At 53.5% G+C, this 15324-nt stretch overlaps 1 protein-coding gene across 7 annotated transcripts in view; it reads right to left on the minus strand.

The window, feature by feature from the left end:
* Window positions 1-10101: 10101 nt before the first annotated feature.
* Window positions 10102-15324, minus strand: part of SLC6A12 (solute carrier family 6 member 12) — a 26701-nt gene continuing 21478 nt past the window's right edge. For 5 of the 7 annotated variants that reach the window (XM_008973826.4, XM_034935071.3, XM_008973827.4 and 2 more), the window contains 3 exons: window positions 13403-13503; window positions 12542-12712; window positions 10103-11265 (listed from right to left, as the gene is read on the minus strand). In XM_008973826.4, the coding sequence (XP_008972074.1) occupies window positions 11122-11265; window positions 12542-12712; window positions 13403-13503 (416 nt within the window). In that variant the 3' untranslated portion in view covers window positions 10103-11121. Of the gene's footprint in view, window positions 11266-11731; window positions 11948-12541; window positions 12713-13402; window positions 13504-15324 lie in introns of those variants that run through there. The other 2 variants (XM_034935070.3, XM_008973829.4) reach the window with 2 other exon arrangements.

The following is a 15324-nucleotide window of genomic DNA, read 5'->3' on the forward strand; positions in this document are numbered from 1 at the left end:
TGCTCCCAGTAAGGGGTCCCAGGATGTACTGGTTTCTGGCTGAGAGCAGTGGCCCAGAGCTAGTGCTGGAAATCAGGGTGAACTGAACGATAAGTTTGTGACCACCTGCTGAGCACTGTTTCAGGTGCTGGGGGCTATGCAGTGAAGGGGACAGGGAAAGTTCACACTGGGGGGTGTCATCAACAAGAAATGGAGCAGCTGCCTTCACATAGAGGATGGTGACCCCGCTGGGGTGATGGGGAGAGCCTGTTTTAGGGTGAACATTCAAGGAAGGCCTCTCCAAGGAGGAGGATTCAACAAGGTCAAGGTCTGGTCTGAGGGCAGGTGAACAGTTCGGAGACCATCACTTCAAGTCAAATGACCACATATTTATGAGGCAGAAACCAAGACAGTTTGTCAAAAAACTGTTTCCTGATATATGCGTTCACTTACATGAAAAAATCTTATGAAAGTGTAAACATGAATTTCAAAACATCTTTACTGAGGAAAGCAAAATTGGTCTTCTAGCAAATCCAGGGCAGACGGTCACCACAGTCACAGGCCAGGAGAGCAAGTGCTTGAGAGTGAGCAGTCAGGCGCTCTGGACAGGCAAGGATGGGGCCGGGGGTGGGGCAGAGCTTAGGCCATGTGGGCAGCCACCACCACGGGAAGACCAGGCCACCAAAGTAGACCGCAGAAAGCACACACCAGCAACAGTGAAGTCAGGCTACCCTGAGCCGAGGCAGCTGCTGCCCAGAGCAAGCACGTGCTTGTGTGACCCTGCATAGGGATGGGGAGCAGCCCACTCCAGGTCAAGGCAGCCTGCTGTCCACCTCCTCCTCTGTCGCCTCAAACCAAGAGGGCTCAGGTTTGCCATTTTCAAATTTTTCCTGTATTTATGTTTCAAAGAAGGGTACTTGGTCTGTCGCCCAGGCTGGAGTGCACTGGTATGATCACAGCTTACTGCAGCCTGCAACTCCTGGGCTGAAAGGACCCTGCCACCTCAGCCTCCCAAGTAGCCCAGACTACAGGTGCATGTCGCCACGCCCTGCTGATTTTTAAATTACTATTATTATTATTTTTGTAGAGATGGGGGTCTCTCTCCAGCCTGGCCAACATGGTGAAACCCCATCTCTACTAAAAATGCAAAAATTAGCCAGGCATGGTGGCGTGAGCCCATAATCACAGCTACTCGGGAGGCTGAGGCATGAGATCGCTTGAACTTGGGAGGCGGAGGTTGCAGTGAACCAGAATCATGCCACTGCACTCCAGCCTGGGCGACAGAGTGAGACTCTGTCTCAAAATAAATAAATAAATAAAAATAAAAAGACGGGCTGTCTCTCTATATTGCCCAGGTTAGTCTTGAACTCCTGGGTTCAAGGGATCCTGTCTCCTCAGCGTCCCGAGTAAACTGAGACTGCAGGTGTGCACCACTATGCCTGAATAATTTTTGTTTGTCTTTGTAGAGACGGAGTCTCACTACGTTGCCCAGGCTGGTCTCAAACTCCTGGCCTCAAGGGATCCACCCACCTCGGCCTAGGCTTGCCATTTTTAAATAATGGAATGGACTCCATGGCCTATTGCGCAGCAGTCCCAAGGAGTCCAGGGGCTAACAGCCTTTCACGTCTCAGCGTGAACCCCACAGAACGGAAGTGAGATTGATTTCTCCTTCAGGGGGCTGGCACTACATGGCTGCGGCCCTCGGCATGCCCCTCCCATCCCAGCTCTGAAAGATGTGGCCAATTGATCACTGCTTTCTGGGAGTCACCATCAATCACATGTGCTGACTCCAGGATGAAAGAACTTGCCAACCCCCCCGTGGCGTCCTCATGGAGACACCTGGAAGGAAGGCATTTTGACGGGAGGTAGCTTAGAGCAGGGGGCAGCAGGCGGGAGGTGTGGCCCTCCTAGTGCCACTGCTCTCAGGTCACTTGTGGACAGCAGCTCTGGGGGTGCTGGCTTTGGCTCCTTAGCTCTGCTGCTCAGGGACTCAGGGCTGCTTCCTGCCAGGACTCCTCACTACTCAGCAACCGGTCGACTACCCTGTGCACCAGGTCCCCTCACTCACCTTCCTCGGGGTGAGCCACATGGCCCCCGGTGTCACAGATGAAGGTCTGAAGACGCCCAGGCAAGAAGGACGCTCCGTCCAGGGCGGAGCCTTGGGAGCAAAGGCAGACCCCGTGGAGGGCAAGGGAGGTGGTCCTTCCAGGAGAACGTGAGGCCCAGCCAGCGCCCAGCGGCCTGGAGCCGCAGGCTGAGTTCTGATCTGCTCCCCTTCCCGTCCCAGGACAGCAGCCAGGCCCCAAGATAGACCCAAGCCCAGGTCAGAGTCAGGGAGGTTAAATGAGGGCGCAGGAATGGGGGGTGCAGAGGGACAGGTCCAGAAGTGGTTCTGCCAGAATTCCCTTCTGGATGGGCTGGAGGAGAGGGAGCTGGAGCTCAGCGGGTGGGCGGAGTGCTCTCCTCCCCTGCGCCCTCCCTCCCGTGCCCCTGCAGGGCTGCACGGGTTCCCTCCCTAGGGAACCAGGCTGCCTAAGCCACCAGCCGGCCCCTAGCACCTCAGCGCTTCCTGCTCCCATGACCCTAAGGACTAAGCGACCTCAAGCCTGGCTCTGGGAAAACTGTGGGAACCGGCTGCTGGGAAGACGACCTGGCTGTTACTCCCACGTTTCCAACTGCCTAGACAGACCTGCCCTGCCCTCCTTTCCTCAAGAAACCCTAATCCCCTTTCCTTCTGAGACATCTGGGGTAGGCGTCAGCCTCCCTCCCTGCACCCTCAGAGGGAGTGGAAGGCAGGGGAGTCATACAGCAGTGCCAGGCCTGCAGGCTGAGTCACAGGCCAGTCATCCTTCTATGGCTAAGGGGACTACTTCACTTAAGAGGTTAAAAAAGAAGAACAGAATAAGCCCAAAGGAAAGAAACAATAAAGACAAAAGCAGAAGTAATAAAATAGAAAATATATATACAATAGAAAAGATTAACGCAACCAAAAGTTAGTTCTAAGAAATGACTAATAAAGTTGACAAACCTCTGATAAGACTGATCACGAAGAAGAGAGACGGCACAAATGAATAACCTGAGGACCAACAGGGAGAACGTAACTATGAATGCTGCAGAGATTTTCCAAATAAAATACTTCAAATAAACTATAAACCTATGGCAATAATTTTGAAACCCTCCACAAGATGAACACTGTGCTAGAAAAATATCTTACCAAATCTTGCTCAAGAACAAACAGAAAATTTGGGATGTATAACCATTAAATTAAAGTGGAATAGGTAATTACAAGTCTTAGGGCCAGGAATCCCAGCACTTCGGGAGACCAAGGCAGGAGGATCACTTGAAGCCAGGAGTTCAAGACCAGCCTGGGCAACATAGTGAGACCCCCGTCTATACACAGATCTTAAAAATAAGCTAGGCATGGTGGTATGCAACTGTAATCCCAGCTATTCAAAGGCTGAGGTGGGCAGATCACTTGGGCCCAGGAGGTTGAGGCTGCAGTGAACCGTGACTGCACCACTGAACTCCAACCTGGGCAACAGAGGGAGACCCTATTTCAAAAGAAAAAAAAAAAGAAAAGAAAAAGAGGGCCAGGTATGGTGGCTGACGCCTGTAATCCCAGCACTTTGGGAGGCCGAGGTGGGCAGATCACTTGAGTTCAGGGGTTCGAGACCAGCCTGAGCAACGTCGTGAAATCTCGTCTCTACCAAAAATACAAAAAATTAACGTCACTCCAGCCTGGGTGACAGAGTGAGACTCTGTCTCAAAAAAAATAAAAAAGAAGGAAAGTCTATTCACCGTCGCCCAGCCCCCACCCCCAAGAAAAATCACACACACAACACCCGGCCAGATGATTTTACAAAATTCTACTACACTTCAAGGAACAGATAATTCCAATATCATATTAACTCTTTCAGAAAAGAGAAACAGAACATCTCCAGACTCCTTTTCATGAGCCTGGTGTAATCTCAAAAACAAAAACTAAAGCAGACAAGCACGGTATGAGAAAAAGAAGACTACCAACCAATCTTGCTTATGGGCATAAATTCAGAAATTCTAAACACAATATTAGCAAACTGAACCTAGTATTGAATAACAAAAAAAGATATGCCATAACCAAGTAGGGTTTGCCCCAAGAATGAAAAGATTATTGAATATCAGAAAAATATAATAATTTGTTACATTAACAAATTAAAGGAGAAAAACAATATGATCATCTCAATAGATGCAGAAAAAGCAATCCATAAAATTCAACCCTTACTGTTGATTTGAAAAATACCTATAGAACTTGGAATGGAAGAAAACTTCATAGCCCAGTAAATGATATCTATCAAAAATCATCAGCTGGCCGGGCATGGTGGCTCATACCTGTAATCCCAGCACTTTGGGAGGCCGAGCTGGGTGGATCACTTGAGGTCAGGAGTTCGAGACCAGTCTGGCCAACATGGCAAAACCTCATCTCTACTAAAAACACAAAAATTCGGTGGTTCATGCCTGTAATCCCAGCACTTTGGGAGGCCGAGGCGGGCGGATCACAAGGTCAGGAGATCGAGACCATCCTGGCTAACACGGTGAAACCCCATCTCTACTAAAAATACAAAAAATTAGCCGGGCGTGGTGACGAGCGCCTGTAGTCCCAGCTACTCGGGAGGCTGAGGCAGGAGAATGGCGTGAACCCGGGAGGTGGAGCTTGCAATGAGCTGAGATCGCGCCACTGCACTCCAGCCTGGGCGACAGAGCGAGACTCCGTCTCAAAAATAAATAAATAAATAAAAATACAAAAATTAGCCAAGCATGGTGGCTTATGCCTGTAATCCAGCTACTGGGGAGGATGAGGCAGGAGAATCACTTGAACCCAGGAGGCAGAGGTTGTAGTGAGCTGAGATCAAGCCACTGCGCTCCAGCCTGGGCAACAGTATGAAACTGTGTCTCAAAAAAAAAAAAAAAAAAAATCATCAGCCGTCATACTTCCTAATGAAATGTTAGGGTTCCTATCAAAACCTGGAAGGAAGCAAGGATGCCTGCTGCCACCACTTCTAGTTACCAAGTGAAGGAAGATAAAAGAATCATGATCGGAGAAATAAAACTGTCATTATTTCCAGACAGTCTGAGTGTCTATGTAAAACACCCTAAAGAACCAAAAGGGAAAAAACAACTTTAATTAACCCAGAGGAAAAGGCTGAGGCTGGACAGTGAGCCCAGGTCTCCGGACAGCTGGCCGGGTAAGGCGGCTCCCCCGGCCCCACCCGCTGTCATGGCTACCCTCTGTCCTGCTCCCCGGAACCTCCTCTCAATGACAAACCCAAATTCCAAATGCACTTGTTCAGGACCCACTCTGGCTACCTTTGCTTGCTCCCTGTGCCCGTGTCTTAGTGAGATGGGGACTGAGTCCTGCTTGGGGAAGGGACTTGCCCACTTCGAGTCCCTCATGCTGGGGTGCAGCGTCAGAGTTCTGGCCTCGGGGCCAGGGCCTTTTGGATGTGACAGCCACCCTCCGTGTGTTAGTGAGATGTGCTTGGGCAGAAAAAGCCTCAGAATGTGACTGCACCAGAAGTTTCGGCTAGACTCTTGTTATAGCCACAGGTTATGCACTCACCCTGTGGATGGACACGGGCCTGTATGGACTCAGCCTTGGCAGGGAGCAAGCTCCCCTCTCTGTCTGTGGCATCATCTGGCAACTTGCACTCGCCTCCCCAGTTACTTCCCAGTCACGTGCCAGCAGGTTCCTCAGACCTGACAGGCCATCTGCCCCTGCTGTGGCCAGACTGGAAGCAGAGAGCGCTGGAGTGCGGGTCGCCAGGGCCCTGACCCACCTCAACCCTGTGCCACCTGCCAGGCTTGGCTCTCATCTCACCCCATCCTGTCAAACACATCCTCCCATGGCCGCTGTGTCAATGGGTAGTTAACAAGCTTCTCATCCCTGTTAGATCCAATCAGCCCTTGTTACTTCACTGAGCAGCAGAACCTGCAAGGAAGCTGGGCATGCGAGCACGGAGGTGGCAGGGACAGACACAGCCAGTCTTCACCTCCTCACAGCAAGGGGAGGGTGAGCCCAGGGTCAGGGGAGGGCTCTGGAGGGGTCAGAGGAGGTGAGGCTGTGGCAGAGAGGCAGGAGGCTCAGGCAGAAGGGCACAAGGGGACTGAGGGACGCCTCTGACGAGGGGCTACGCCTGACTCTCAAAGAGGGTGACTCTTGCGCTCTGGGAAGTGGCCACGACAGCACCCACAGGCCACAGTGCACACTAAAGCTCAGCTGTCCAGGAGCACACTTGACCCAAGAGAGCGCCCACATGAGAGGAGCCGAGGGCTTCCACCGGCAGCTGTCAGCCAGGTGAAGGAACTGCAAGCAATTGGATCCAAGGATGGGTATTATCTACTGCTGTGTAAAAAATCACCCCAAAGCTTACGGCTTAAAACAACCATACGCATTTCTCCTCTCACTGGGGTCAGGCATTTGGGGCCCACTTGGCTGGGCATTTCTGGCTCAGGGCCTCTGTAAGGCTGTAGTCCCTATCTCAGCCAGGGCTGCTGCCACTAGAAGCCTTGGCCAGCTGGGAGGATACACTTCCACGCAGTGTATTCACCTTGCAGCAAGCTGCTGCTGTTGACCATTAGTGGGAGGCCTCGATTCCACGTGGGCCTCTCTATTGGGCCAACTGTCCCCCCAGACAATTAAGCTTTGGTGTACTCTGCCACGTGGGCGCTGCTGATGTTAACACATCTATTGAGATGTAGCTCTGAAATTAGAGGTATCCACTACCCTTCTTCGGGAGAATGTCCAGGTGGGAGAGGGACTTGACCCAGGATTAACGGATGAATAGCATCATAGGGTGTGAGGTCCACACAGGAGCAGGCTGGAGCCTGTGGTAACCCTGCTACCCCCACCCCTTCTGAGGCCCGGGGACCCCCAACCACTGCCCTCTGCTGTCCCTTGCGTCGCACCCAAGGGCTCCTGTTCCCTCCCCTGCCCGAAGTTCTCACTTCCTCCGCTAGGGCCCAGGTTATGAATTCAAACGCAAAAATGAATATGTGAAAAAGCCAGGTGTGACAGAAGTGGGAAGCCTATGGCAAACTCCAGCTATGCCTCAGGGCTTCTGCTGCAAAAATCAATTTTTTCATGCCACACCGGCCAAATTGTAGCTGCCAGATTTGGCCTCTGTTCACCAGTCTGCAACTCAAACACCAAAGGAGACGAGATGAAAGTGTGCCCACAGTAAGCGGGTCCTTGGTCTCACTAACTTAGGGTCACAGTTCTTAAAGGCGGCGTGTCTAGAGTTTGTTCCTTCTAACGTTCAGATGTGTTCGGAGTTTTTTCCTTCTGGTAGGTTCGTGGTCTCGCCAGCTCCAGAGTGAAGCTGCGGACCTTCACGGTGAGTGTTACAACTCTGAAGGCGGCGCGTCTGGAGTTTTTCTTTCCTCCCGATGGGTTCAGTGATCTCGCTGGTTTCAGAAGTAAACCTGCAGATTTTCCCAATGAGTATTACACCTCATAAAGGCAGAGTGGACCCAAACAGCGAGCAACAGCAAGAGTCACTGCAAAAAGCAAAAAAACACAAAGCACCCACTGCACACAACGTGACCCCAGCGGGTTACCACTGCTGCCTCCGGCAGCCTGCTTTTATTCTCTTACCTGGCCCCACCCACATCCTGCTGATTGGTCCATTTTACAGAGAGCCGATTGGTCCATTTTACAGAGCACTGATTGGTCCGTTTTGACAGGGTTTTGATTGGTGTGTTTACAACGCCTGAGCTAGACACAAAGGTTCTCCAAGTCCCCACCTGAGTAGCTAGATACAGAGTGTGGATTGGTGCATTCACAAACCCTGAGCTAGACACAGGGTGCTGATTGGTGTGTTTACAAACCTTGAGCTAGATACAGAGTGCCGATTGGTGTATTTACAATCCCTGAGCTAGACATAAAGGTTCTCCAAGTCCCAACCAGAGTAACTAGACACAGAGTGCCAATTGGTGCATTCACAAAACCTGAGCTAGACACAGGGTGCTGATTGGTGTGTTTACAAACCTTGAGCTAGATACAGAGTGCCGATTGGTGTATTTACAATCCCTGAGCTAGACATAAATGTTCTCCAAGTCCCCACCAGACTCAGGAGCCCAGCTGGCTTCACCTAGTGTATCCCTCACCGGGGCCACAGGTGGAGCTGCCTCCCAGTCCAGTTCCGTGCACCCGCACTTCTCAGCCCTTGGGTGGTCGATGGGACTGGGTGCCCTGGAGCAGGGGGCGGCGCTGGTCGGGGAGGCTCGGGCCGCACAGGAGCCCATGGAGGGGGAGGGAGGCTCAGGCATGGCGGGCTGCAGGTTCCGAGCCCTGCCCCGCGGGAAGGCAGCTAAGGCCCAGCGAGAAATTGAGCACAGCAGCTGCTGGCCCAGGTGCTAAGCCCCTCACTGCCCCGGGCCGGCGGGGCCGGCAGGCCGCTCCGATTGTGGGGCCCGCCGAGCCCACGCCCACCCGGAACTCGCGCTGGCCCGCAAGCGCCGCGCGCAGCCCCGCTTCCCGCCAGCGCCTCTCCCTCCACACCTCTCTGCAAGCTGAGGGAGCCGGCTCCGGCCTTGGCCAGCCCAGAAAGGGGCTCCCACAGTGCAGCGGGGGGCTGAAGGGCTCTTCAAGCGCAGCCAGAGTGGGCGCCGAGAGCGAGCGAGGGCTGTGAGGGCTGGGGGCACGCTGTCACCTCTCAAAAGCAAACCCAAATCACGACCCCACAGCTGCTCCTTACGCACGCACGTCGTATGCACACCCACACACACACACAGGCGCGCGAACTCACGTGCACACACAGGCACACACACACACCTGTACTGGTGCTCTGGGCAGGCTGGAGAGTGAAACAGTTGCTCCTTGCTCCAGGTTGTGGAGCCATTATGGCTGGGTCCCTGTGAGAGGTGAGGTTGGCCCGAAGTCCCTTTCCCGCACCCCCCTCCCCGTTCCCTCCATCCCCACCCCCATCCAGATCCCTTTGGACTCATCCAGAGAATGGGAGCGATGGAGGGAGGAGCTGTGGACGCTCTCAGCCAGGGCAGAGAGCTTGCGGGACAGGCTGTGCGCTAAAGCCAGGGGGTCTGGGGCAGCAGAGAGGATGGCGAATTGGTGCAGGGCGAAGGAATCTGAAAGAGGGCTGTGTGGTCCGCAGAGAGCGAGGCTTGGGAGCCGGAGCCAAAGCGTGCCCTCCAGGGTGCAACACCGACGGGTGCCGCGGCGTTTGCAGGCGGGGAGAAGGCGGCGGGAAGCACTGGACTAGCTGCGGGCAGGGGCCGGCTGAGGCGCGCGCCCGCGTGCTAGGGGCCCCGGGGGAGGGCGGCGGGGACGCGGCGCTGCTCCCCTCTGCCACCCGGCGGCCGCAGACAGCGCTGCGCCGGCCTCGCGTTTTTCGTTTTCCGCCAGACCCGGCCTCATAACTGAGAGCATCTGGCTGAAGCCGTTGCTCTCCTTCTCTTTCCCCTGGGCCTCCTTCTCTCCCCACTAGCCGGTCCAAGGAGCGAGAGCACAGGTGCAAAGAGCAGTCCAGAGGGAGACAAGGGGGGCGGTCAGAAGCTAAGAGTACCTGAGGTGGCATACGCCTGTCGAGGACGGAACTCACCCCAGCCAGACCTGATTTCTCCTGCAGCCCCTGGGCGGGGGGTCCAGGTGACATCTATATACGAATCACCCCCCTCATCCTGGCTGGCTTCCCTTGTCCCCGGAAACTGCCCTGAGATTCCCTCCCCAGCCCCAGTCCCTCTCCTCCCTTCCCTTCTGAACACAACAGCACAGACCTTATCCAAACCCTGCCTCCTCCTCCAGGAAGCCTTCCAGCCACAGAAGAGGCATGTGGGACTCGGTAGGGGTGTGGGAAGAGGAGTGGGTGAGAAACGGGTGGAGCCATGTGTGGCAGCTAAGGAGGGCACCCCCACACCCGCTCCCTGGGACACTCTCACAGACTCCGTGCCTTCCGTGGGGGAATAAGAGGTGGCAAGGACAAGAACAAAAGGATCTGGGAGGACATCGGGCCAGGTGATGATGGGCTGATGGAGAAATTACCAAGGCAGGGGCGCTAGTCTGGGGAGCTCCTCACCACCTCCAACAGAGGGGGGCCTCTCTTCCCCCACCCCAAGCGGCATAGCCCAACAGAAACGGAGCAAGGCAAAGGAGACCAGCACACATGGAAGGCAATCCATACACACTTGTTAACTAAGGCAGGGGGTTAATGGGAAGACACTGGCCTGAGCACAAGGAGATAAGGTTTTAGTCATATCTCTGGCCCCCAAGAAGGGGGTCCCCATGTGAACTTGAAAAAGTCCCTTTGTCTCTTTGGTCTCCAGGTTCCTCATCCATGAAGTCAGGGGTTTGCGTTAGAAGCAGGATGGCAAATGGTGCTGCCTGGAGCACATTCGGAAGGATTGTGAGGTGGGAAAGAATCTGTGATCAGTTAGCAATAACAGCCTTGGGCAGAGGAACGGACAGTGCAGGGAGGCATGCCGAGTGTTTGTGAAGTCTAGGAATCATCTCCTAAGCCCCTTCCATTCCAACGCTCCAGGAGTTGATGAAACACTGCAAGAACAGTGCGGAACTAGGGCGGGAGCTGGAGATGCCATGAGAGACTCGGAGGAAACTCCAGACTGACGGCATGCGAAGGCTTGCCTCTGTCGTTGAGCCTAGGGAAGGATCCCCTAACGGAACCTCCGATCCAACACAGTGTGTTCAGTTGTCACTTCCAACAGGGTATTGTCCCGTCAGGCTCTCCACATTGGACGGCAGTGTGCGTTCCAATTATAGCTCCTCTCCTCGTGTGCAAATGCAGTACGCTCTAACAGGAGGTATCCCCACAGTGGAACCCTCATAACTCGAGGTGTTACAATCAGATGGCGGCCTCCAAAAAGACCCCCCTCTATAAAAACGATGGTGCCTTCCCACAGGGAGTGGCGTCCCAACATGGCACGTCCCAGTGGTGGTGTTATCAGCAAAGGGGAAGGAGCTGCTCCAGCTAGCACAAGAGAGGAGTCTGGCCTCCAGCTGGGGGTGCCTGTGGCTCTCCAGAGGTTCCCAGCAGGATTGTGGCAGGAGACAGAGGCAGAGGCTGTCCGCTGAGAATGGAGGGTGTCCCTGACCTAGGTTCCCGGCTTAGGAGCCGCCTGGCCTCTGGCCACACCCTACAAATGGGTCTCCTTCTCCCCGGCTATCAGTCCTTCCTTTGTTGGGGAGGGCCCAAAGTTCCGGCCAGCACTGCCATCCAAGCAGGGATGTTGCTTGGGCTGTGGCAGACTGGAGTCAGGGGTGATGAGCTGGCGCAGACGCTGTGGAGAGAAGAGGCAGGGATTTGGAGCTGTTGGTGAGGGAGGCGCAGAAGGTTCCTCATGTGTGCAACCCCAGGGCCCAGCCCAGAGCGGAGCACATGGCCAGCACCGTACAGTATGAGTGAGTCAATGAATGAACCGTTTGAGGTGAGTAGGGAGGCAGTAATACCGTGACTACGAATGAGTGTGCACTGCCTGGGTTCCAGTCCTGGCTCTGCTGCCGACCTGCGCCACCTAAGGCTGCTCACTTAACCCCTCTGTTAATTTAATCCCCCTCAATTTTCTTACCTGTAAATTGAGAATAATAGTAGAACACACCTCACAGAACAGTGCTTGGCACAGAGTAAGTGATCAATAAATATCTATTTTTGTTATTGTCATTATTGTTATTATTACTATTATTATGTGCTCAATAAGTATCTATTATTTTTCTTCTTATCAGTGGTACTGCTACGACTGTTGGTGGTGGTGGTGGTGGTGGTGCCATCTGCTCCCTCCTTCTTGCCTTGAATGCAGATGTGATGACTGGAATCGTGACAGCCATCTTGTGACCATGAGGTGATAAACGTGATGATGAAAACACAGCATGCCCAGGATGGAAGTGTAGAAATGCAGGAAAAGTCTGGTCCCTAAGGGCCTCTTTAAGCAGCCAAACCAAATACCAGCAGCCCTAATCTCTGACCTTCTTGAAACATAAAAAACAAACAAGCCTATTTGCTGAAACTGTTGTAGGTTGGGTTTTCTATTATTTATAGGCAAGATAGATTTCTACCTTTGTGGGTCATTGGCTATAGCTCCTTCCAGGAGGATATGTCCCAAACTCTAGACAGGGAGCCTCTTCGTGTGTCCCCAGGCAGAGTTAAGAAAAGAAGCCAGGAGCCTGTGTGTGGAGTGAACTGTGCTTGCTGGTTATCAGTTTTCCAAGGGCAAGGAATCTATAGTCTTGTAAACCTTCTGTGTCTGGGCACCTTCCTGTTCATGTTTGTGACTTAGTTTTCTCCTGAACCTTTCAGCAGTTTGCCCTCGGTTAGCCTGCCCAGATCATCCACGGGAGGTCAGATTCTGTAGGTCTAGGACTCTAGGACTTTTCAGAGCATTTCTGAAAAGCCACTGGACTGGTCTTCAAAGTTCGTCTCGTTAAGATTCTGTGAGACTGAAGGGCTGCCCCACACTCAGAGTTTGTGTCCGCTCCCTGGCCCCAGTTGTGTGTCCTGCCCCAAGTCCAGCCTCTCTCAGTGCCCTCCTTTAAGAGGTCACTCTCCCCTACACCACCTACCTTCCTGAAAGGACCCTGAGTCTTCAGGAGGGTGATGACGACGAAGAGTGGGACACAGACCATGGAGGACAGAGCCAGGAACCAGCCAATGGAGTATCCCCAGGGCGGGTACACATAGACGTTGTTGTACTTGAGGGGGGTGTACTTGCTCAAGGAGAAGAGGAAAGTGGCCTGGGAGAAGGAAGGGGCAGCCATGGGTGAGATAGGGGGCGACTGAAACCCTCTCCGCAGCTACGTACAGCCAAGGACAGAGGACAAGTCAGGTGCACTGCAGCACGTCTGTAAGGTGGAAGAGTAAAAGCCCCTGCAAATCCCAGGCCAAGGCATCATTCACATCACAGACGGAGACAGGAGGCGATACAAAGGAAGGGAGGGACTCGGAAGAGCATCATTCACATCACAGACGGAGACAGGAGGCAATACAAAGGAAGGGAGGGGCTCAGAAGAGCATCATTCACATCACAGACGGAGACAGGAGGCGATACAAAGGAAGGGAGGGGCTCGGAAGAGCATCATTCACGTCACAGACGGAGACAGGAGGTGATACAAAGGAAGGGAGGGGCTCAGAAGAGAAGCTCAGACAGACAGGAGACCAACCATTGAGAAATCAGGCAGAAGCAGGAGGCACTGTGAGGAAGGGATGGAGCAGGAAGTAGGAAGTAGAACAAGATTCTACTTATGGGTGGATGAGATGGCCCCAGAAAGAAGAGCAGGGAAGGCAACATAGAACAGGAAATGGACCAGGCCCCACGGGAGACTGGACAGGTGGGGAAAGAGCCCTGCATGTCAGCCGTCCTTTCCCTCATCTCTGGAGTCTTCTGGGGGCAGGAAGGAATAGAGGGGCAGCTGGTGGGCACATACCAGGCAAAGTCCAGGGGTCAGGAAGAGCCAGGAGATCTTCACCAGGGGCCATGGCCGGTAGCCAATCATGTCCTCAATGTTGTCATAGAAACGGTCCGCCCCTGAGCAGGCATGGCGTGGGAGAGTGTGAGAGCCAGAGGGTGAGAACAGATTCCCGGTGTTTGGGAAACACCCACTTGGCTCTGTGCCCTTCCCTCACCCCCGCCCTGTGCAGGGAAACTGGAACAGGGCACGTGAGTGAGACGCCTCCCTGACACCCTGTATCCCTGCATGAGATGCATTCGAGTCACGAGGCAGGGGCTGCCCCCACACACAGCTGCTGCCATCTCTTGTCAGTGCTGTCTCTTGCCTCCCTGTCTTGTGATGGAGACCCCACTGTTCTAACCACAAAGGAGTGGTGTGAGCCCAAAATGGGGCTCAATGGTTAGACAAACGCCTGTTTACCCGGGTAGCAGAGATGAATTTGGTTCAAGCCAAAACAGCGAAACAACAAGGCTCCCACTGTTCAGACACATCATAGAAAACTCACGGAGGGCTAGAGGGCTACTGGGAACAGAACGGTGGTCTAGATTGCAGACTCCAGAGGAACCACCTCTGAGTTCCCAAAAAAGCATGGTAAGAAGGTTAATTTGTGTTTAGTGAAAACATTGACTGGCTGTATTTTGTTATGTTTCATTCCTGCAGTTTCCACATTTGCTGTAGTTCTAGGCAGAGCCAGTCTTCTAAGAAGCAAAGAATCACTGATTGGTAAAGATACTTGGAGGGCCTCTCTACCTGCCCACCCAAAATACCTTCCCACCGATCCCTGATGCATGAAATCAAACCATTAAAGAGTGGTTCCTTTGACTGTGAAGAGCCAAAGTTAAAAGCCAGATATTGCCGGGTGAGCGAAGCATGTTGAGGCTTATCAGCCATTCACACCTGTTGTGATCAAGTTTAGCAGGTCCCCTCTGAGAATAAGTTTTGAAAAGGAGTTCGGGAAATTTGGAAGGCATCAGATGCCTGAGGTGAGAAGGAAGGAACGTCTCCATGGAGAGGAAAGGACACAAGTGGGAAGGCTTAGGGTAGCAAAATAAAGTCTTTTCTACTCATGGCTGTTCCTGAGGCCCTACTGTGTGGCACCCACTGGACCTCTGCCCTGAGCCTTGTGACATTGGCACTGGGTTCCCCCAAGCGGTGCAGTGGAGTCAGAGGGACCTGGGGTATGAGGACGGCTTCTCCGCTTGCTGTGTGAGCTTAGGCAAGAGACTGAACCCCTCTGAGCCTCACTCTCCCCCTGCACAGATTGTAAGTGTGTGAGACCAACCAGCCTGGCACGCAGTCGTGCATTGGCTCAGTGAATCGGGCTTCTTCCCCTTCCTGGTGTAGGACATGGTCACCCCCTGGCTGTTGCAGCATTCAGTATGGTAGCTATCTCAGTCTGAGGGGGCCAGGCTGCTGGCGGAAGTCAGTGAAAGGCAGAATTCACCTCAGTACAGGAGAGAAATGCATAAATGGAAAAGACTCCCTCAAAAACACAGGAATGAGCTCCCTGTCCATGGAAGTACTCAGAGTCTGGGTGATCACCTCGTTGTTGGAAAGGCAGTGTGGGAGTTTGCGGAGGATCGGGCTAAGTGGCGATAAACGTCCCTTCTGACTAAGATTCCCAGTGGCACAGGGCCTCTGGCCACCTCCGTATCGAGGACACTGTGCACTGTGCACTGTTATTGATCATTCTCTCACTGTTGAAGGAAATCCGTTTTGTCATCATTACAGCTCTGCCTGCTGCCATGAAAATGCCAGGCTTCCCAGCCACGGGTAAATTTCCCAGTAAGAAGAAGCAGGGCAACAGCGCAAAGACACACAGAAACCAGGGGACCAGAGAATGGCCTCCCCCAGGCAAAGCCTGCCCCTGGCTGGCCTAGACGGTCTTTCTCCCACCC

Source organism: Pan paniscus, chromosome 10, assembly GCF_029289425.2.
Source record: "Pan paniscus chromosome 10, NHGRI_mPanPan1-v2.0_pri, whole genome shotgun sequence".
NCBI lineage: Eukaryota > Metazoa > Chordata > Mammalia > Primates > Hominidae > Pan > Pan paniscus.